The sequence below is a fragment of the Triturus cristatus genome, chromosome 1_1, assembly GCF_964204655.1.
Source record: "Triturus cristatus chromosome 1_1, aTriCri1.1, whole genome shotgun sequence".
Classification (NCBI taxonomy): Eukaryota; Metazoa; Chordata; class Amphibia; order Caudata; family Salamandridae; genus Triturus; species Triturus cristatus.
The window spans coordinates 634,514,866-634,537,847 of NC_140579.1; the positions used below are offsets into that span (position 1 = coordinate 634,514,866).

A 22,982-nucleotide genomic window follows, 5' to 3' on the forward strand; every position below is an offset into this window, starting at 1 on the left:
AGGTCAGAGGGATTGCTCCTTTGGAGGGGAGCAAGGGCCAGTCTGGAGCAACCAGACCAGCGGTGTTTGTCGTAGATTTCGTCGCCAAGATGGCCACTAGCCAGCGGGCCAGCAACCGGTTAGGCGCGTCGAGTGGCAAAATGCAGAAGGGCCCCACGCAGATCGTGGAGATGCTGGAGGGCTCACCTTTGGTGCAGATGCTGCTCGAGGGTTGGGCTTCTCAGGACCCAAAGCACAACTTGGAGGGAGCCTCGGTTGTTGCACTGGTCAGCTTGTCGTAGTCGTTCCAAGATGGCTGGCTCCACGTGTCTCGGTGCCTCCACGGGTCTCCTCTTTTCAGGGACTGTGGATCGGGCGGTGAGAGGTCTGGAGGTCCAGGTCTTGTCAGTCTCTGGGCTCGGGCTCCGGCGGGAGGCGGCGGCAAAGCAGACGTTGATGCGCTGGATGGTGCTTGCGTTAGCAAGGTGGTCACTCCCTGACCACAGGGGAGATTTTCTTCAGTCTTCTGTGCAGCAGAATGTCGAAGTTCCCGTCTTCTTCTTAGTTTCAAGTTGATTCCAGGATGTCTGAAGTCTTAGGACACAGCTCCTACCTTTATTCGGATTCTAGGGGCCGGACTACCTGCTAGGTCCCTCCCTATGGGTGGGACCAGGAAGGGGGGTGGTTACACCCCCAATCCTTTGTCCAGCTCGCCCCAGGCCCGGGACTGGTGTGCCCCAGGACCGGTTTGAACTGGCATATGCACCGAGGCTCCTTGTGAGCCACAGGCATGTCTGGTTTCTTTCAAGCCCTACCTGACCAATACACAAAATCCTGTCTGGGGTGGTGCACGCACCTCCCCTGGCAGGAAACCCTTTGTCCACACCTCCCAAGCTGGAAGGACTCCCAGCAGCAGGAGGGCAGACTTGTGTCTGTGGTGGCAGCATCCATTTTGTGGAGCTGAGGCTATGTCTGATTTTACCCGGGTTTCAGGCACTGTACATGTCGTGTCCCTCTAGAAGGGTGGAATGCTAACCCCGTCGCCAGAATTGGCGAGGGGTTAGTATTCCAATTCGTATGACACCTTACTCGACATGTTTTGATAAAGCCAAACCAAAGATAGCATTTAACCGCGAGGTTCATAATGCACTTAAGAGTATATGGTATGACGATATCTGGAAACAGTAGAAGGAAGTTGTTCCGACCACTGCAGACAGGCTCAGCTCATGCCAGAGCACCATCTCACATGGAACCAAGCACTCTGCCTTCAGGATTGTTAAGGCCTGCCATAGGAGTGACTTATAGGTTACCAGGTGTCCCATTTAAGTTTAGGTATAGGTATACTACACCTAAGTAAGAGGTGATTACACCAACTTACCCCAGCTGAGTGATCAGCCAGTTGTGTCAGATTGTTAGGCCAAGCCTGGGGTGGCATAATACATGCTTCAGCCCCTGGCAGGCCTTGGATATACCAATGCCCTGGGTACCTAGTGTACACTGGTACAGGGGCTGACAGGGTGATCCAACCAATTGGGTATGTACCTAGGGTACATGGAGTCCATTTTACAGAGAGAGCAGATAGCCTGAGAGCCTGAATGGCAGGATCTCAGGCCAACTAAGTCGAAAAACCAGCTAGACACTAGGCAAAAATTTGGGGGTAACCATAGTCAGATATCCACCTTCCTACACAACCCCCCCCCAAACGAAGGGAGATAAGGCTGACCTTGACCAGGTAAGCCTATATTGCCCAAGTGGCCATATAAGGAGGAACCAGCACTGGCATGGTTACCCCCTGTCTCATGGTCCACTAAGCAATCCCTCACACTAAGGGTATCAGAGGGTCTCCACCATAGGGAATCTCTACCTGTGGTGTGTCTTGGCAAAGTAAAAGGCTGGTGTTGAGATGGAGTACTGAAGTGAGTGTCCTCAAAGTGAGGCCTCAGCCTCCTCCAATCATCCTCCACCATGGATGCCTTTCTTTCTTTAACTGAGTTGCACTGTGCTCTCAGGGTCAGCCTCTGGCTACCTAAAGCTGGAGGCTGGGTCCCTTTTGTGGGCTTACTGGAGGGACAGGTCAGGTTTGGGGCCCTAAGGTCCCATGTTTGCCTGTGCCCAACAGAATCCCCCTGGGGGAGGTCCCTAACTACCTGTAAAGGAGATCCCTCAGGAATGTTTTTACCCATCACCTGACTAGGGCTACTAGCCAGGCAATCCTCATTCTTTTGATGGGGGGGTTCTTGTGGACAGGGGCCCTCTGGGGGTCCACTGGCCTCCCTGACCTCTGCAGCCCTGGGCTGACTGAGGCAGGGTAGAGAGAGGCAGGCTACCTGCACCAGACTGGATCCCACCTTGGAAGGGGCCACTGACATCAGAGGCTCTGCCAGGCCAGGCCTGGCTACCTCTGGGGCAGTTCCTTCACAAGGGGTGAGGTCAGATCCCTGAGGAGGCTGACCTTTTCCTAATGTCTGGGGAGAGGGAGACTTTTCTTCCTCCCCACTACTCTCAGTTTGTGTGGAGTGATCCATTGTTTCAGGCTTCACTACACCTATGTCAGTCTGAGTATAGGCTGAGACCATTACAGCCTTGCCAACCTTTTCAGGGGGGCACTCAGTTTGTGTTTGAGCTGTGACTGTCACAGCTCTGCCAGTCCCTACAGGGAAGTCTGTCTGTGCCTGGGCTGTGGCTACCACTGCCCTTCCAACCTTTTCAGGGAGGAAATCTATTTGGACAGGGGTTGTGAATGGCACAACCCCCCTACCCTTTTGTGAAAGGCCTACCATTTTAGAATGGGTGTCTTGTTCAACTCCAGCCCAAGCTGAGAGTTCTAAGTCATTCCCCAGTAAGCAGTCTACAGGCAAGGTTGGGGACACTGCTACCCTTTTAGGGCCAGTGACCCCTCCCCAGCTGAGACATACCTCTGCCATGGGATGACTGTTCTGTTTGCCATCAATGTTAGTCACCTGGTAGGAGAAACCGGGCAAAAGCTGCTCAGAGGGAACTAGCCAATGGGCCACCATTGTGATGCTAGCCCCAGTGTCTCTGTAGGCCTCAGCTTTTGTACCATTGATGTAGGGCTCCTGTCTGTACCTACCCAAAGTGTTGGGACAGGCAGTGAAGTTGGCAAACCCCATGCCACCATCACAGACAAGAGTGGTTGCTGTAGGGGAATTGGCTAAGCCAGGGTCCCCCTGTGTTCCCCAAGTAAACCCACCCAGATTTCTGGGGGCACTCCCACCACCTGGGGGATTACTGCTGACAGTAATAGGTGGTGTGACAGGAGTAATTGGAGGAACAGTTTTGTTTTTAGCCCTTGGGCAACCGCTGTCAGTTTTCCAATGCCCAGGAGTTTTACACTCATGGCAGTAGGGCTTTTTAGCTGTGGTAGAGGAGGGAGCTTGGGACCCACCACCCTGTGTGGAGTTTTGGGGCCCTGAGGAAGGTTTCTCTTTTTCTTTATCCCCACCCTTCTCTTGAGGCTTGGTGGTATCTTTCTTTTGGTCACCACCCTGGTTTTTAGGCCTGATCCTGGTCCTGACCCATTTATCTGCCCTCTTTCCCAATTCTTGGGGAGAGGTCAAATCTGAGTCTACCAGGTGTTGATGGAGAAGCTGGTTTTGACAATTACTTAAAATCTGCTCTCTCATCATCAAATTGTACAATCCTGTATAATCCGACACCTTACTTCCCAGCAACCAACCCTCCAAAGCCTTAGTGGCACATTCCACATATTCAGACCAGTCCTGAGTCTGTGTCTTCTGGGTGTCTCTGAACATTAACCTGTACTGTTCAGTGGTTAAGCCTAACCCATCAACTAGGACACTCTTCAGGACTCTGTAATTTCTGACATCCTCTTCTCTAACAGTGAGGAGTCTATCTCTGCCTCTCCCCTCAAAGGAGAGCCATAAGATTGCTGCCCACTGGTCTTCAGGAACCTGCTGCACTTTGCAGGCTCTCTCAAGAGCAGTCATCCATTTGTGGATGTCATCCCCACTTTTGTAGGGGGGCACAATCTTGGACAGGTTCCTATTGTCAAAGACCCTATCTTTGTCCCTAGGGACATTGCTGCCACCAGTGGGTATAGACCCACTCTCTCTATGCTGCCTAGCCTTGCTCAGTTTTTCTTCCATCAGGGCTACTTCTAGCTCCTGCTTCCTGATCCTCAGCTGGGCTTCCTGCATTCTGGCCTCATGTTCCCTCCTCTGAGGGGTGGTCAGTCTCCTTCTGGAGTGACCTTGAGAGCCTCTAGAGCCATGGGAAGCATTGGAGTCACCTGAGCGATTCCTTTGCCTTCCAAGCCCTGTGTTAAGTCCACTGGGGAGATCCAATGGGGTGAACCCACTGTCAGTCCCCAATAGCCTTAGTTTAGCTGGGCCAAGTATAACACTTGGCACTGGGCTAGTTCTCCCTTCATCCCCACTCACATCTGTATCCCCATCACTTTCTTCCTCTGTGGTAGGCATCCCATCTAAGGGGTGACTATTGAAAGGGGGTACCTCTGTGGCATCTTCAGAAGGGGGGCCTCCTGTTCCTGACCCTAAGGGGGCTAACTGGGAAGCTTTCCTGAGTTCTCTCTGATTCTCATCATTTTGTAAGAGTTCTCTGAGCTCAGCAGAGGTAGGGTTCTTGGGCTGTTTAAGGCCTCTAAGAGTTGCCAAATGCCTGAGCTCATTCTGATTAAGGGTAGCAAAGCTGGATGTTGCCCTCTGGGGGTCACTCTCAACAGAGATGGGTACAGTGGACCCCTCTGCCCCGGCCATTGCTCTTAAGTGTGGGTGGATGTGTTGCAATCTACCTACACTTGTGTTTACCTACTAAACCTATCTAGTAGTTGTAGTCAGGGTGTGCTACTCCCTTTGCTCTACAACAACTAAGTTCAGTAGAACTTATGTATATCTAATCTTGTTTTATATGTACCTACAGGTACCTATGTGATCTTTCAATTGGTAACCAAGAGATTACAATGGTAAAACACAGCAAGCTCAAATCCAACCGCTGCTCACCAATGTGAGAAGTTGGCCTGGTATATGCTGTTCACTAGTTCTAGTGACCACCTTGTACCATGCCAAGCAACCCTTATGGTGTGGTTGTAAGTCAACCTTTTTGGACTAGCTGCCCTAGTGGTAGCGTAGGCTAAGCAGTCTTTGAGGCTAAACTCGTGAAGCGTGTTAAGCCAGCTGTTTTACCAAATGCAACCCCCTTTTATACCAATGAAAGGACACCACACAGATATATATTCAAAATATATATGTATTTATTTATCAAAGTAACCCCTAGTCTCTTTATGAGCACAGGAGCACAAATCGTCAAACAAGATTATCACAGAATACACAGAAGTTGCACTTTATATGGATAGGCCCTGGTGGCCACTCAAACCATATACTAAAATAGTGGTATAAGTACCACGAACAGAAAAGGGAAAAGGCCTAAGGCCTCTAGAATCGCTGGGCCTACAAGGAGCTAACGTCAGTTAGTGACCAGGAGGTCCACGGGTGGCGTGTGCAGAGCAAATAGTCACACGCGTGCTCCCATAGGTTTCAATGGGTGCGTAAAAAGTACAAAGTTACTGCAAAAGGAATCTTCCGGATGACCTAGGAACTTAAGATTTGGAACACAGGCACTAGAGATGTATTACTACACATGGGCACCGGAGTACCAGCTTTACCTCACCCACAGGAAGCGGGTGCATAGGCCTCAAAGTGCGTCGGGTTTCTTCTATCTGTTCCGTTGAGCCTGGGACAAAGATGCTGCAGGCGGTCGGTCGGGAAGGGATGCAGTGGATCCAAGAGTGGATCGGAGATGTTGAAGACCTGTAAGCAGAGGGGACAGTGTTCACAGTCACTAGCCAGTGACCAGCGTGGCACCAGGTGGGTACCAGGCGATGTCGGGTGCAAACAGGTGATGAGGGGTAGCTTGTCTCCGCAGCCACGTGGTCCCTGAAGGTCGACGACGTCCAGGAGTCGGCTCACGAGCTGTCCCACGCAGGCTCTCGCTGTCGGCGGTGTCGGCGACTTGATCGAAGCAAACAAGCCTTGGCAAAAGCAATTGCAGGAGGATTCGGAAATCAGCTGTTGGTTCTGACCAGCAAGGTCAGAGGGATTGCTCCTTTGGAGGGGAGCAAGGGCCAGTCTGGAGCAACCAGACCAGCGGTGTTTGTCGTAGATTTCGTCGCCAAGATGGCCACTAGCCAGCGGGCCAGCAACCGGTTAGGCGCGTCGAGTGGCAAAATGCAGAAGGGCCCCACGCAGATCGTGGAGATGCTGGAGGGCTCACCTTTGGTGCAGATGCTGCTCGAGGGTTGGGCTTCTCAGGACCCAAAGCACAACTTGGAGGGAGCCTCGGTTGTTGCACTGGTCAGCTTGTCGTAGTCGTTCCAAGATGGCTGGCTCCACGTGTCTCGGTGCCTCCACGGGTCTCCTCTTTTCAGGGACTGTGGATCGGGCGGTGAGAGGTCTGGAGGTCCAGGTCTTGTCAGTCTCTGGGCTCGGGCTCCGGCGGGAGGCGGCGGCAAAGCAGACGTTGATGCGCTGGATGGTGCTTGCGTTAGCAAGGTGGTCACTCCCTGACCACAGGGGAGATTTTCTTCAGTCTTCTGTGCAGCAGAATGTCGAAGTTCCCGTCTTCTTCTTAGTTTCAAGTTGATTCCAGGATGTCTGAAGTCTTAGGACACAGCTCCTACCTTTATTCGGATTCTAGGGGCCGGACTACCTGCTAGGTCCCTCCCTATGGGTGGGACCAGGAAGGGGGGTGGTTACACCCCCAATCCTTTGTCCAGCTCGCCCCAGGCCCGGGACTGGTGTGCCCCAGGACCGGTTTGAACTGGCATATGCACCGAGGCTCCTTGTGAGCCACAGGCATGTCTGGTTTCTTTCAAGCCCTACCTGACCAATACACAAAATCCTGTCTGGGGTGGTGCACGCACCTCCCCTGGCAGGAAACCCTTTGTCCACACCTCCCAAGCTGGAAGGACTCCCAGCAGCAGGAGGGCAGACTTGTGTCTGTGGTGGCAGCATCCATTTTGTGGAGCTGAGGCTATGTCTGATTTTACCCGGGTTTCAGGCACTGTACATGTCGTGTCCCTCTAGAAGGGTGGAATGCTAACCCCGTCGCCAGAATTGGCGAGGGGTTAGTATTCCAATTCGTATGACACCTTACTCGACATGTTTTGATAAAGCCAAACCAAAGATAGCATTTAACCGCGAGGTTCATAATGCACTTAAGAGTATATGGTATGACGATATCTGGAAACAGTAGAAGGAAGTTGTTCCGACCACTGCAGACAGGCTCAGCTCATGCCAGAGCACCATCTCACATGGAACCAAGCACTCTGCCTTCAGGATTGTTAAGGCCTGCCATAGGAGTGACTTATAGGTTACCAGGTGTCCCATTTAAGTTTAGGTATAGGTATACTACACCTAAGTAAGAGGTGATTACACCAACTTACCCCAGCTGAGTGATCAGCCAGTTGTGTCAGATTGTTAGGCCAAGCCTGGGGTGGCATAATACATGCTTCAGCCCCTGGCAGGCCTTGGATATACCAATGCCCTGGGTACCTAGTGTACACTGGTACAGGGGCTGACAGGGTGATCCAACCAATTGGGTATGTACCTAGGGTACATGGAGTCCATTTTACAGAGAGAGCAGATAGCCTGAGAGCCTGAATGGCAGGATCTCAGGCCAACTAAGTCGAAAAACCAGCTAGACACTAGGCAAAAATTTGGGGGTAACCATAGTCAGATATCCACCTTCCTACATGGATGTTCCGAACGGTCCGGCCTGCTCACCTCTGCAGATCCCAGGTGTGCTGAAAGCATCGTCAAGCAGATGATCTTCTCTCCGTGCCTCGGGTGTTCTTCAGGACTTGCGCTCCGTGTTCTGACGCTTGTCACCTTCCTTGTCTTTGAGGTGTGAGTAGTCTTGCCACACTCTCCTCTCTTTCCTCTATTTCTTTCTCCGTGAGGGTGTCATGTCACTCTGACTTCTTCTTTTGTTGCAGTGGCAACCGTGCCACTCAGATCTCTTTCTTTCCCCTTTTCTTTTAGTGGCAGACGTGCCACTCTGATGTCATCTTCCTTCTCTTCTTGTAGTGGCAAGCGTGCCACTCAGATATCTTCTTCCCTTCGCTTCACGACCTACTCTGGACCATTTCTGTTCTCCTCTTGGTCTGGCCAGGCTTCTCCATGCAGCGCGCGCACTCTGCACGTGTTCCCCCTGGTCTTGTCCTCGTCCGAAAACACTCTCTTCATCTTCCTCAACATTCCGAGTTAGGGTCGTGACCTTCTCTTCATCTTTTCCTTTTCACCAGTTACTTTGGTTGAAGTTCGTGGGGCCATACTCTTGGTCCGCTTCGTTCTTCTCCTTTTCACCAGTTACTTTGGTTCTTCTTGAGCTTCTTGGACCACTTGACGGTCCGCGCTGCCGATCACTGGCAGGATATCTTCGGTCTTGTCGTCAGACCTCTTGCTTTGTAGCTTCACTGACCCGTGCGTCGGTCACCTCCTTGTGCAACCCCTGGCGGGTTGGCTTTGTGGTGCGACCATGTGGCTGGTCGGCTTGGCCTTTGTGGTGCGACCATTTGGCTGGTCGGCTTGACCTTTGTGGTGCGACCATTTGGCTGGTCGGCTTCACGAGGTGTGTCACGTCGTGTGACTACCTGTGTTCACGAGGTGCGTCACGTCGTGTGACTACCTGTGTCCGCTGCCTTGTCAGGCGCTGGTGCGTGCTACTCTTCGTACCGTCGTGGTACATCTTCAGTGTAGCGTTGCTCCTTGTACCATGATCTCTTGATGTGGTGGCTTCTTGGCGCCACTGGGTGTGGCTCGACATCCTTGCCCGCCAGTGTTGGATACTTGCTGCGCCCATCCTCTTCAGTGGGTTCCTCTCCTGTAGGTGCTGCAGTGTACCTTCCGCGTCCGGGGTACATCTGCGCTGAGTCCTTTAGTTCTCTCGAGGGTTCGCTCCACTTGATGCAGCGACAGCGCAGTCCTCGCTGGGGTGGATGTGGCTTGACACCGTTCTTCTTTCTTCCTCCTTGTCGCTGTGGGATAGCGCTGCATCCCTGTGGCACACTGTCTCTTCTCCCTTGCGCTTCTGTCGCGTTCCTGCGCTTCTGGCGCATTCCTGTGCGCCTCCGTCGCATTCCCGTGCGCTCACCATCGCGCATCCGTCAGACCTTGCGGTACGTGCCTTGCTGCCTCTTCTTCCTTGCGCTGCGATCCGTCGGTCTCCTGTGGCTGCTGGACTTCCTTGGCTTGCTGCAGGTTTGTTTGTTTCTCTGTTGCTGCAGTACCACCAGTGGCCACTAGATGGCAGCGTTGCTTTCCTCCATGCAGCAGCACCCTTCTTGGCTGCTAGAGCTTTCCTCCATGTTCTCTTCCTTTTCAGGCTTCACCGGCTGGGTAGGAGAGCTGGAGCCAGGCAGACCAGTGGAGTCCAGATGGGGCCAGAGCTGCAGCAGAGCAGTGGAGTTCAGGACAGCAGGTAAGTCTCTTTTACTTTAGTTTGTTGAGAGGCAGGGGGCACAGGCATTGCCAGGGAGCTGCCCAGGGGAGGAGGCATCACTCTATGGGGCACTGTTTATCCCTTTAGTTTATTGATCGCCGGGCTGTGCAGGGGAGCACACTCCACCTTGGCCTTGCGTGGGGAGGGAGGTCAGGCCGTGGGAGTGCTCCGCTTTGCACCGTGAGCCCCGTTGCCTTAATCCGACTTTTAAACCCCTTCTCGCCCCCTTGCTGCAGGCATTCCGACCTCACTGGCCTGGGGGCTGTTGCAGCTCTCTTCGGCCGCCTGGGTGTCCCTCGCGCTCTTCGCGCTTATGTCACTTTGGTCTTTGGAGCGCGCCACCGGCCACACGCTGCCCAGTACGTTGCTCTCCCCGCCCTCGGCAGCTCCTTCATTCGCTCGCTGGCCGGGGCAGGGGAGTGAGCTGCTGCTCTGCCGGGCGGTGTGTTTAAACAGGGGAGACAGGTCCCTGCTCCGTGCTGCGGGTGGGCTCCGCTTGTACTTTGGTTTTCGAACGGCCTCGGGCCGCGCGCCGATTCTTTCTTTCCCTCCCGCCCCCGCAGCCTCACTCGGCTAGCATGCCGCGCGGGGAGCGGGCGGGGAGACGGGATCTAATCACGATGCGGCGTTTGAGGGTGGGCTCCTCTTTTACGCCGGTGCCGCTTCTACTTTTCGTCGCGGGTGGGCTCCGCTTTTACTTTCAGTTCAGTCCGCCCCTTCTCGCAGCCGGTCTCCTCACCTCACGGGCCGCGCGGGAAGGGGGTGCAGGCGCCGCTCTGCCACGGCCAGTTGCGGGTGGGCTCCGCGTGGTTGCCGCCGATGCGGGTGGGCTCTGCTCGGCTTGCCTTCCTCTTCGGGCACCTCGGGGCACAGCGGCAGGGTCGACGGGGTCGGGGTGGGCACCCGACCTCCGCCTGCAGACTCACGGCGTCGCGGCCGATGCGGGTGGGCTCCGATCGGTCCGCTTGTCTTCGGGGCGCTTCCCCCCCCACCAGGGTCACAGTGGCGGGCGCCTGAGGTGCGGGGTGGGCTCCCGGTCGCCTCGAGGCATGCTGCGGGCTCTGCTTCGCCCTGCCGGCTTCTCGGCGCGTCGCGCCTTCTCCAAGGGGGGGGGGGGGGGGGGCAGCTCGCCCTCTCTCCCCCACCTTCTCGCCGAACGAAGGCTGCACACACGGGGTGTAGTACCACTCTCGTCGCCATTGTTATGTTGGGGCCCTAGGCCCTCATGCTCGGTAAAGGAGTGACACAGGACGCATGGCTGGGGTAGTGGGTTAACTGGCCTCGAGCACGTGCGCTCGGCCCTTTTATTAGCAGCGTCACCTGACCCAGGACACTACAACAGCATGCTCCAAATGGAAGGTCCAAACTGTCAGGGGAAGCAGCGCTTGAGAGGCTAGTACTGAAAGCACCCAGCTTGGAAAAGGGCCATGAAGGGAAGTGCAATGGGTAGTAGCAGGGAACCTGGCGAGCTGCAGGGAAGACTTCGAAGGGGGTCCTACTTCCTCCCCCCCCCCCCCCCCAAGCGCCCCCCCCCCCCCCACGTTGCAGAGCGGATGCCACTGAGAGTAGGTCTTGGCTCGCCTTCTATAGAGGCAACTTACGCCAGCTTGCAGCAGAGCCACCACCAGGGTGCAGGTGTCACTGGAAAAGGCAATCCTAGGTTCAGATCTTCCTCGTCAGGGGCTTGATCCCTTCAGCAGTATCCGTGCCAGCGTAAGAACTATGGGTATTACTGCAGGGGTAGTGATCCTCACTCATTTGCAGTCTATGCTCCCGATGTTCAGGCCACACAAACACCACGGATACTTCCAGGAGACCTGCCAAGATCAGGGTTGCATCACATCACATCAAAGTCCCATCATTTTTAAATGAAAAAAAATCATCAGCACACTGCATCGCTACTGGCGAGTTTATGAGTTGCAGCCAAATGATTTTAGGAGTGACTTAGTTCAAATTGAAGTGCAGCTTATTTCTGTATAGAAACCGCTTACATCTCGATAAAGAGTATAGCCATGGGCTCACCATTTTATACGCATAAGAAAATATGTACATCTGTGCATGGTCTGATGGCGCAAGAAGTGACGTGGGCTTTCAGAGGGCAATACAACATTAACATCCACGCGCAAGGAGCAGAGATAACCTGCTCAAAGTGTGGGACTGAACTAAATATGTGTTCACGTGACGGGAAAAATGCACATAATTAATTATACAAGGATATCCGTTTGAAATAAACCCAAACGCAAGAATTAATTAGCAATTTGGAAAAATTTCTGTTAAACAATAAATTACAACCAAAATGTTTACTAGGCTCACCGAAGTGAAAAGTACCTGGCAAGAAACACCTATACTGAAATTTAGAAATCTAAAAAAATTAAATTGCACAAAAGCTGAGAAATAGAGCAACTCGGCTGTGGAAAGCATGAAGAATTCCCATAATGCAGATGTGTTGGAATGGGCTTTCAATAAAGTAAAGAAGACTAGTAAATAGACGGTATTGTATCCTGGCAAAGACAAGAATGTTACTAAAATCCAGAGTTATAAACAGCATTAATATATATAGGTCATTCCTGCCCCATTAATTAACAATCATTGGGTGATTCAATCTGCAGATGACAGTCTTTAAAAAATACTAACTAACCATGTTAAGATAATATTTAGAAGAGCATTGAACTTAAATCAGATACAGACCTACAGTCAGCACCGTCTATTTCCTTTTCATAGCTGATCGCAGGGCACATTACCAGGTTTTCTCAAAAGTGCAAAATGTAGTATTTGTAAATACGAGTTACAGGAAAACACCAGTAAAAAAAAATAAGCGGAGACAGCAGTTGTGTCAAAAAATCAACTAACTTATTAATTGTGATGCCAAATACAAACTAGTCATGAGCACTTCAGAATGAATGGAACACTTTATGAATGTGAGTTGAACTATTCACTCTTTATCAAGACAATAACCCAGGAGCATGATAATGGCATTAGAGCCAGAAACAAGAAATATGCGACTCTGGAAGACCTCTCAGAATTACATGACGTTGATATATCAAGGTTACAGCTTTGGGAGACTGTGCAATATAGAATAAGAAATGTGTGAGTAAACACATACTGAGACTGTGACAATTAAAATCTAAATGCATGTGGTAATTCTGGTGCATCCTGGTAGTCTAGATGTACACCCAGGATTGCCTGTTTTTATGAGCAACACTTTATAGCTGCCTGAAGATGAAAGCAGATGTGTAAAAATAGTTTAAACAGGAATTTTCAACAGAATACTGATTTATCATATAATGTATGCGTGCTATATTGCTTTACTTAAGACTCACCATGTGCGTGCAGTTTTTAAGAAGCATTATTTTCTGTTTCATTTAGTTTGCATTTGGTTTCAATGATTTACTTCCCTATCCTCGATTGTATTAGAGGCCAATAATTAATCCCAGAGTATGATAGGATAAGAGATCTCAGTGTAACCAAACATACATAGTTACTTAAGAAGAACTATATTTTGCATGATAAAATAATCATTCTTTAAGGACACGGCGCATAAAACATTTTTACATTTGTAGCAGTTTTAAGCGGTCAACAAGAATGGCGGATTTCTACGTCTGAGAACCACGGTTTGTACGACACATGCAAAAAAGCTAAATTGTTCTATCCGATATTCTTGTGCTTGCCCTGACCAGCATCTGTGGAGGTGAAAGCACTTGGGTCGCAGTCTGTCCGCGGCCGATCTGGAGTGGATGATTTCATCTTTTCAGTTTAAATAGGGCATTTGTTGCAGGCCTCTTTGTGGCAATGTTGCTGCCTCTAAGAGCAATGTTTGGTCACTACAGCAAAAAAAGGAGTCCTTGGCTCTCTCCTCCCCAGCACTGCATTTCTTCAGCAGCACGGTCTTATGCAAACCAGCTCCATTTCATCTGTAACAACTGACCTTATGCCAACTGAGTTACTTTCAGCCAGTTCTGGATGTTTGTCCAACATCATTTACATTCAGAGTCCCATAGGTATATACTTACAATGGAGAACGTAAAACTACAAATCCCAACATACTTAAAATTTCACAATGAGTAAAATTGGTGCCACAACATGGGCCCCACTGCAAGAGAACACTTGGCCACTGCAACAAAATCACTTGACTCCATAATGCAATATAACCTCTCCTCCTCCCCCCTCCTCTTGCTTCACCCTTTACCTGCGCCAGGGTGTCGTTCATGGCATCACTGCAGGCCTCATCGTTCTGACCCAAAACTCTTAGAAGGTGTAGGATCTGAACCTGTGTGAAAAGAGAGAACAATAAGACAAGGTGTGTACCGCTGAGGGGGCAAGATGAAAGAGAGGCATATAAGAGCAGTAGATGCACACACTGAGGCGGAGGTTACGTGTGTAAGGGTGGACCAGAAAAATAGGGGGGGGGGGGGAGGAGAAAATCATTTATGGGGGAAATATATCTTACAGTAAAAACAGACTATGTTCCCGTCATCAACCCGTTTTAAAGTACTCATTTTCTTACAGCTACTCAACAAGCACACACCCATATGGGTAGCTGCTTTGGTGGGTGCGGTCAGTGATACAGAGCCACAAATTGGGACCTGCCTAATGATTATTAGGCAGGTCATCCTCCAACACCTCCCTCTCTGCCCCCGCAATTCCTTTTTTTTGAGAACCAACCTCTTGGTACATAAGTTGGTTCATAAAATAAAATACTGGTCCAAAAGGTTGATGTTTAAATCAAAGACACAAATTTTCATTTTATAAAAATTGATTTTTGTTCTGCAGGGAGTTTAGGACTGAAGGTCAGAGAAGGATAGGTAGAGTTGCCTAATAGTCTGTAGTAAAAGGCCCACTTATGTTACTGCACATATCAGAAACGTATCAGAAGAGTATTGTGATAAAAAAATCACACCCCTGCGAAGGCTGAACGGATTGTAATGAAATTTCACAGCAAACGTGTAGATTATCATTTTTGCTATTGCAAGTGATTATGAAGTTATAAGGGCCAAAAACGCAGAGCTATCAGAGTAGCACAATACTACTGAAAGTAGCAAGGAAGCCCAAAAAATAAACTAGACTGCATATGTAAAGTTTCAGATTTACTACAGGAACAACAGAAAGACCCATTTATGGTCATATGCTAATGGAAAACCAAAAAACAAAGACATAACAAATACAATACATCTTAAACTACATGTGTTTTCTTTGCATGCTCTCAGTCTCACAAAATAAAACTGTGCCCAACAACCCAAACAAAAAACATTTTCCCTATGCACTCCTGTGCAACAAAATGTAAAAGTGACCTAGCAGTGAGCTTCACAAACTACTATATGGAGGATATAACTGACTTTCATTCACTTTGGGCTTCGTATGTAGCACAATCCTACTATAAGTTGCAAGGAAGCACAAAAAAATAAACTAGGCTGCATATATAAAGTTTCAGAATTAATTCATGAACAACTAAGAGACACATTTGATTGCCACTCTGTAGTTATAATTAAAATTCCAAGAGATAAGAATTCCTCACATTTTTGCCCCCCAATAACTTTTTACCCATTTGACAAATCACCACAAAACTTTCCAGACCTATAGCATTTTCAACATTTTGTGACACTGTACATTTTTGTGATGTATCATTAAGGGGGTGCACAGATGAAAGGGGGGGGGGGTGTGAAGAGTCCCAAAACTTGTTTTTCCACAAATGCATTTTCCATAGACTACTATATTTCAGCACAAATGGCTGAACGGATTTACATGACAATTGGCAGGTTAATACATTATGGAGTGCAGATGATCCTTTTTGGATACTGGAGGTAAGGAGTGTAAGTATTTTTTAAGTTAAAAGACATTTAAACTTAGTGATATCTGTGACCACAGTACTTTCATGGATTTAGTGACATTTTGTGAATCTACTGTGGTACATGGCAATGACAAGTCATTATCTGATTGGATAATGACTGCCTTTACAAAAGTTTAATGTAACCATGTTGCTTTAAGGCCACTTTGCCAGTGTTCTGGCTTAGGGCCTTAGATATAGCTAAGTATTAGGTGTTATAGTTTTTCCCTACCTATTACCACTTTAGTAAAGTGGTAATAGGTAGGCAAAAATTATCGCTAGTCTCTATATATTCTAAAAACAATTTATCGAGTACAGCCATACAACCCAAGAAGTAATGAAGTACTTAAAGAAAAAATATCTTAAAAATATCTAAAAAGGGGGGCGTGTCCAAGATGGCGACGGAGTAGGACGTGCTTTCTGTCCCTCCGCCGCCGTACCTGCTTAGCGTTGTGTTGCGCCTTCCCTTGGGTCTCCCGGCTGACACCCGGAGCTGGCGCTTGTCCCCCGGAGGCCCTGGAGGAGCTTTGCCGCTTTTTGCGACCTCGGGAGCAGAGGCGGATCCACTGGCGGCGTTGGGGCCTATAGTGAGTGAGGCCGGCGGACAAGACCGGGAGCCTTGCGTGCGGACGCGGCTGGGGGCGGGCCCTTTGCCGCGCTCCCACTACAGAGTTGCTTCAGGCACCAGTGCTGCGAGCCTTACGGAGCGTCGACCGGCAGCCCGGCCGGAGGGGGACTGCCCGGTTGATCTCGCGGCAGGATCGGTGCTGTGAGGGGTGCGCGCTGGTGGCGGCCGCGCCGAGCGGAGGTCACGCCTGTGAGGAGCTGCGGTGAGATCCGGAGGGCGCCGACGTTGGAGGAGTGGCATTGGACCGTCGGGTTCGTGGACCACCCGGATCTGTGGAGAGCTGGCGGGAACTTGGGGGCCCGAGGAGACTCCACTCCAGCCGGGGCATCGGCAGAGGACCTGCGGAGGTAGGGAGCGCCCTCTTGTGCAACGCTCGGGCCTGGGCGATCATTGTTGGTGTGAGGCCTTCTTCATCCCTCGAACCGCTGCTTCCATACGCCGGTGAGCTTTCTCCCCCCCCCCCCCCCCCCTTCGTTGGAATGTCGCTGGGCCCGAGAGCCCTGGGAGGTTACATGTGGGGCATCGCTGCTGCTGCACCTAGCTGAGGGGAGAGACCTGCAACCTGCGTACCTGTGGGCCTGAATGCGGTTGGTGGGACGCGCATTCCCTGCCTTAGCTGTGCCTACAGGCGTCAACTGCTGACCACCTTGGCGGCTCAGGACCGCGACAACAGGACCTTCCGGGGGCCATACAGTGGAGGTGCGGACGCTGGCCTGGCTGGCGGGGTGTAGAGGAGAGGTGGAGGTCGTGTGCTCCAGCGACGGTGGGCTCGCCTTACGGTGTGTGGCGAGGAGTCCCTGACGCGGGGCCCCAGTCTTGCGATAGCACCGGTGGAGCAGTAGCGGAGGAGCTGCCCGCCGTGGTGAAGACGGTCGAAAGAAGAGGAGTCCACCCCCGGTCTTGCATACCATACGCCCACCAGATCGCGCACGATGTCAACTGGGCCCCGCAAGGGCAAAACGGGCAGAGAAGGGCCCCCAAGAGGCGCGCAGCCGGCGACGCCCCGGGGTACCAGCGCTTCCTCTCAGCAGTGAGACGAGGACGCACCTGCCACTAAAGCCTTTATGTTAGAACTTTTCTCTGCCATCAAAGAGGATATCTCGAACCTCCGCTCCCAGCTCGCATCAGATCTTAGAGAGGTGAGAAGAGATGTGGACGGCATTGGCGAGCGGGTGGCAACATTGGAGGAGCATGATCTCGGCCTGGCGGGCGACGTCCACCAGCTTCAACAGGAGGTGCTTCGACTAACGGAGCAGAACTTGGATCTTCAGGCCCATGCGGAAGACCTGGAAAACCGATCTCGTCGAAACAACATCCGTATTCGAGCGGTGCCCTGGGACGGCGAGGCGGGAGATCTGCGTGGATATGTTGAAGCTCTCTTCTTGCAAATCCTTGGCGACGATGATCTCCACGAGGTCAAGATGGACAGGGTTCACAGAGTGGGGCTGCCGCGAGGTTCGGGGTCCCCCCACCAGACATCTTGGTTTTCGTCAATGATTTCCAGCTCAAGGAACGTATTCTTCGAAAGGCGAGGAGTATCGCTAATTTACCCTTCAGGGATCACCATCCTCAGCTCTTCCAAGATCTGGCGGCCTCTACGCTGCAGAAGCGACGTGTATTTCGGCCCGTGACGATGTTCCTACACGACCAGAATGTGGCGTACTCCTGGGGTCATCCCTTTCGCCTCATCTTTCGATGGCAGAACAGGCTGGTCCAACTTAGATCACTGCAGGCGGCCAGGGACCTTCTTGGGTTGGAGGACACTGCACCCTTTCGGGGAGATGGGCGTTTACCCTCGGGGCGCCGGCGGTGCTCTTCATCCTGGCACTGATTAGGAAGGCAGGCGGAGCAGAACGGGCCGGACACGGCGGCCAGTCAGCAGGAACGGAATGGAGCGGTGGCCTCCGTGGTGACTGCAACGGGGGTATCGCCGCGGGACAGCTCGTTGGCTGCTTGAAGGCAGAGGGAAGGCTGTTTGGCGGTGGAGGGACGCCCCCCCCTCTTCCACTCAGGTACCGTGGGTAACTATGTACTTTTGGGGAAGACGCCCCGGGCCGATGAGCGACTGGGACACTGACTGTCTCCTGGGACATCGTTTCCTGAGGGTCTCAACGTCAGCCCTCTTGGTTGAAATGTTTGTGTTGTTGCAATTTTTATGTTGGGGTTGGTTTTTATTTTTTGCCTTTGGGTTTTGTTTGAGTGTTGGGTGGGGGGTTTTTGGGGGGAGAGGGGGGGCTGCGGGGAGGGGTGGGGGGAGGAGGGATGGGGAACTGTCAGTGGTGGTGGCCAAAAGCTGCTTGAAAGGTGGATTTGCGGGTCTCAATCAGTGGGGGTGTGGAGAGGGGGGCCGGGGAGGGTAGGGGGGAGCGGTTGTGTGGTGAGGGATGGGAGACACGCTAGGCTTCGAAGGGGCCTGTACTCGAGGCGGGGTGGGGGGTCTGCAGTTACGTGCGCTGTCACTTAGGCTCTGGGTCGCCCTGGGGCACGAGCCAGGGCTGTCGCTGGGGATGGTCTGGGGGTGGTGGCCCTGAGGTGAGCTACTGGCCTGCTTGGGAGGAGGCGTTTCTGGACAGCGATGGTATATGGAGCGGGGAGTTCCCTTTGTATAGATGGATTCTGGGTGAGCTGGGAGTTGGGCTGTGTGAAGAATGCCTGTTACCTTAGGAACTTGGAATGTGAAGGGGTTGAACTCTCCCCAGAAACGCCAAAAGGTCTGGAAGTATATCTTGGATCACCACCTAGATGTGGTTGGTCTCCAGGAGACCCACCTGGCTCGGCGAGATGAAGCCCGGTTGAAGCATAAGCAATTCCCCCTTATTTATAGGTCCTCGGCGGCTTCCAAGCAGCGGGGAGTAGCCCTGATGTTCCGCTCGACGCTTCACTTCCAACCTTTGGGAGTTAGAAGCGACAGGGAGGGTAGGTGGCTCCTTGTCAAGGGGGTGCTTCTTGGTAGGACTTGCTCGTTCCTCGTGCTGTACGCTCCCAACGTGGGGCAAAATAGGTTCCTCCTGGACCTTCTGCGATCTGTGGAGGACTTTGCGGAAGGGGCACTCTTCGTGCTGGGAGATTTTAACTTGGTGTGGGATCGGGAGTTGGACTGCTCTCATAGCCGGAGAACGGAGATAGGGGTATTCTCCGACGAGACGCGCAGGCGCTTTGAGGAGCTGGGCTTGTTAGACGGATGGCGTTCCCTATACCCACTCTCTCGAGACTACACTTTTTCTCCCATGTGCATCACTCGTATTCACGGTTAGATCACATTTCTTTTAGTCAGTCCCTCCGGGGGTCCCTGAGAGAAGCCAAGATTTTTCCTCTTGCTATCTCTGATCACAGCCTGTTTGCGCTGGGCCTCCAGTGGGCGCCGGAGGGGGATGCTCCGCGCCGGTGGTATTTTCCGGCGTCACTGGTGAGAGACGACCCCTCCTGCAGGGCGCTCCATAAGGCGATTTGGGAGTTCTTTGAGCTTAATCCGGTGCAGGACACCTCGGTTTTTACTACCTGGGATGCCTTTAAGGCTTCTATACGGGGTAGTTGCTTGGCCATTAACGCGGCTCTTAACAGATTGAGGAGGGCGGAGCGCGAGGCGTTGGAGGCAGAGCTCGCGGTGCGGGAGCAGGCGCATAAGGCCCAACCTTCCAGGCAGACGTTGCGGCCCCTGACTGCTATCCGGGGCAAACTCCGAGCTCATTAAAACAATCGGTCGGAGTGATGGAGCAGGGTTTTTACTTTAAACCCAAATACCTGTTTCATTTTCGCATGTTATAATTAAAAGTACTACTGATTAATTATTAATCACTAAAGATTTGTCGAGTCTTGTCTAATCAACCTTATTAACAGAAGAATTACACGTGGGAATGCTATTGCATGGCTAAAATAATAAGTGAACTAAGTTGGTGAGCAAACTGACAGAAATAGATGTTGCTTATGTAATGTTATTTTGTTTTGCGCTTATAATTAATACGCATTAATGGCTTTTGATGTCGCAAATGGCTAGGTAAATGCATACACATAAGGGTATTAGCAGGGGAATAATACTGTATAATCATTTCTATGCAGTAATTATGTTTTGTGTTTCTTTTTACTTAAGTTAACCATTGTGGCCTGTTAGAAAATGGCTACCACCCGCAGCCTGCATTTGTGTAGATGAATAATTGAAAGGAGGCTTCGCGCTGACTGCGACCTTGCCCTCCTGATGAACTGAAAAGCCATGAACATGATGACAAATCTGGGAGAGATGCCAAATGCCCCTGAACGTGGAGATTTGTTACTAATCCAAATACCGACATGATGAACTTATAGTGGTCCCACGGAGGGGATACAATTTACCCTAAAGAGACATCCGTAGAAGTAACAAATTAGTTATGGACTCCTAATTTCTATTAATTATTTGAGACTATCAATGCGTGAGAGAAACTACCGTTGTATCTCAATGTACCAAGACGACATAATTACAGCCATTCGACGGTTTTGTAAGATATGATTGCAACATTTGGAATGTAATTTTAGTATAAATATTAGTAGACTAGAGAGGTCTAGCGCCACTTCTTCCCAAACTGATGATCAGAGGTCCCGATGCTGACGGAGAGGACGGTGACTCTACATGACGGCTAAAACTAACTATTTTGCTGAGGACCGGTTCTGACTTAGGATCTGACTTTTAGCCAGAATAGGTAAATATGAGAGAAATGAACTTGCATTTAATTGGCTTTTCTTACAATTTTTAGATAATCAAAATTCTGTTTGAATTACTGTGTCGGGTGGTTATTTTATTGTCATGTTATTTGAATATGGAGTGTAATATGATGTTTTTCACCAAATCTATAGCAACTAGTTGATGCCATTGACCTCAAGGTATATGCAGATTTCTTTAGGTAAAGAAAAAGGTGTTTCCCCTTATACATGGCACGGATAGAGTGGTAGGATGAACGTTGGTGTTATGGGCCCCACCAGCGTGTGATGTGTGTGTGCGTGTGTGACTGTGAGATCATTCCGTCCGTGGAAGTAGAGGGGATTCGGAAGCTCTGATCTGCACCAGTTTCTTGGTAGCAGAATGATGGTTAACTATTGTCTTGATCTGGTGAATTTGCGTGTATATAAGCTTATTGATTATTGATTGATATTGATGTTTGCACTAACACTGTTTATTGAAATCGTATTGAGTTTTGTGTAGTGTGTACGGCTTCTGGGACGTAGGAAGTCGGTGACAGTTCCGTAGTAGGGCAAGGGAGTGCTGCTCTCGGAAAAAAGGCGGGATTGTTAGCCCTGTATGTAGACAGGGGAAAACGTGTGACAATTGAAGTTGCGCGTCGCATTGTCTGGGTTCGATGAGGTAGCATCGCTGTGTGTTACCATTAGAAACGTATTTTCTGTGTGAGAGAAGTGTATATGATAGCGAAGGTTATCTGTGAAGTTCTGGTCTTAGGTATCAGGGATCCTTATGGCATTCCGTTAACGCTTATCACTAGAAAGGTAATAGGTATTCTCTGAGCATGTTAGAAGGACAGAGCAGAGGTAAGCGCTGCTTTGTTAATGTGTGATATAATTCTGTAGTAGGACAGACTGTTCGCTGTTCTCGGGAAAGACAGAATTCTGTGTGAATGTACTACATTTTCTGGTGTGAAAGTGCGTGAATGAGAAGGCATTCTGGTTAATTGTGAAACTCTTAGGAGCATTCCGGAGAAAACAGTTAATTGGTGCTTGTTAGAAGGGTAGAGTAGAGGGATGTGCTACTTTATCAACGGAAGTAACGATTCTGTAGTAGGGCAGAGGTAAGCGCTGCTCTCGGGAAAGGCGGAATTCTCGTGGGAAAGGTCTTTTGCTGTTCTGTGGCTAGCGAAGCAGACAATGGAGATGTTTGTATGTTGTAACTAACAGACTCGTAGAAGTTGAAACAAAGTCTACCGAGTAGTTTTGTAAAGGAGGGGTAGACGAGAGAGACAGGAGACAGGATCAGAAGCTGCTGCAGCGACTGCTGACGTCAGGAAGACCGCGCTGTGATTGGACGGTGGGTTAGAACGGTGGAAGCACGGTGATTGGTGTGCTAGTGTACGCCGCGCAAGGATTGGGAGACATACAGGGTGACTTAGACGCTCCAGGATTGGTGCGTTAGTGTGAGTCGCGCTGCAATTGGACAGGAGATCGAACAGTTGTAGAAAGACAAAAGGGTTGGGGAAAATAAGAAAATGTATTACCACTCTGAGGAAAAGAAAAATAAATCCTTGTTTAGTAAAGTTAAGAACTGGTTTGACAAGGATAAGGATATTGTGACTAGGGAAGGACAGTTACTTCCTCCGATAAGGACCCCCGCATCCTTCATGGTTGCGAAATATGGGTATCATACCTGTATTTGGTTAGACAACTGGGTAAAGTATACTAAAGATGATGGAGTTTTAGCGTTCCCAGAGCATGGCTCATTTAATCTGGCCATAATGAGGAACTTACGGGAGAGGATGATGGGCCTAGAGCCTCGGCCTAGGCCAACGCAATTTGAGGCATTGACTGAATGGGAAGATGAAGTGCATGAGCGAGAAAAGCAGAGAAGTGGAGGGAATTACAGGTATATGTTCGGGCGGAAGTATGATCGCGAAACTCATCATGATCGGATGAGAAGATGGCGAGATGCCAGCATGACTGAGGGATTATATCCTGTAAGAACTGCAGAGGAGACAGAAGGGAGAAAGTGTACAGAGAAAGAACATAATGTAGAAACAAGGAGGTATGGGGCGAATGAGTCTGATGACGATGTCTTAGATGACATGTTCTACAAAAGACCACCCCCGTATAGACGAGAACCAGAGGTAGGAACAGCAGTTACCCCAATGAGAGACACCCTGCGGATTATAAAAACAGAGGTTATGACCCCTGAGTTGAAAAGCAGTAATTCCCTTGCAGAGAGAGAGAGAGAGAGAGAGAGAGAGAGAGAGAGAGAGAGAGAGAGAGAGAGAGAGAGAGAGAAGAGAGAGAAAGAGAAAGGGAGAATGAAATTGAGGATGAAAAGACAAGAGAACTAGCAAGGACCACATTTGAATTGACGGAGAAAATCAGAGAACTGACGAA

The 22,982-nt window shown here is 50.6% G+C and overlaps 1 protein-coding gene across 2 annotated transcripts in view; it reads right to left on the reverse strand.

Moving 5' to 3' along the window:
• Positions 1–22,982, reverse strand: part of LOC146870743 (AP-1 complex subunit gamma-1-like) — a 294,245-nt gene that overhangs the window by 139,013 nt on the left and 132,250 nt on the right. For both annotated transcript variants that reach the window (XM_085646315.1, XM_085646317.1), the window contains exon 8: positions 13,664–13,744. In XM_085646315.1, coding sequence (XP_085502441.1) covers positions 13,664–13,744 — 81 coding nt within the window. The remainder of the gene's footprint in view (positions 1–13,663; positions 13,745–22,982) is intronic.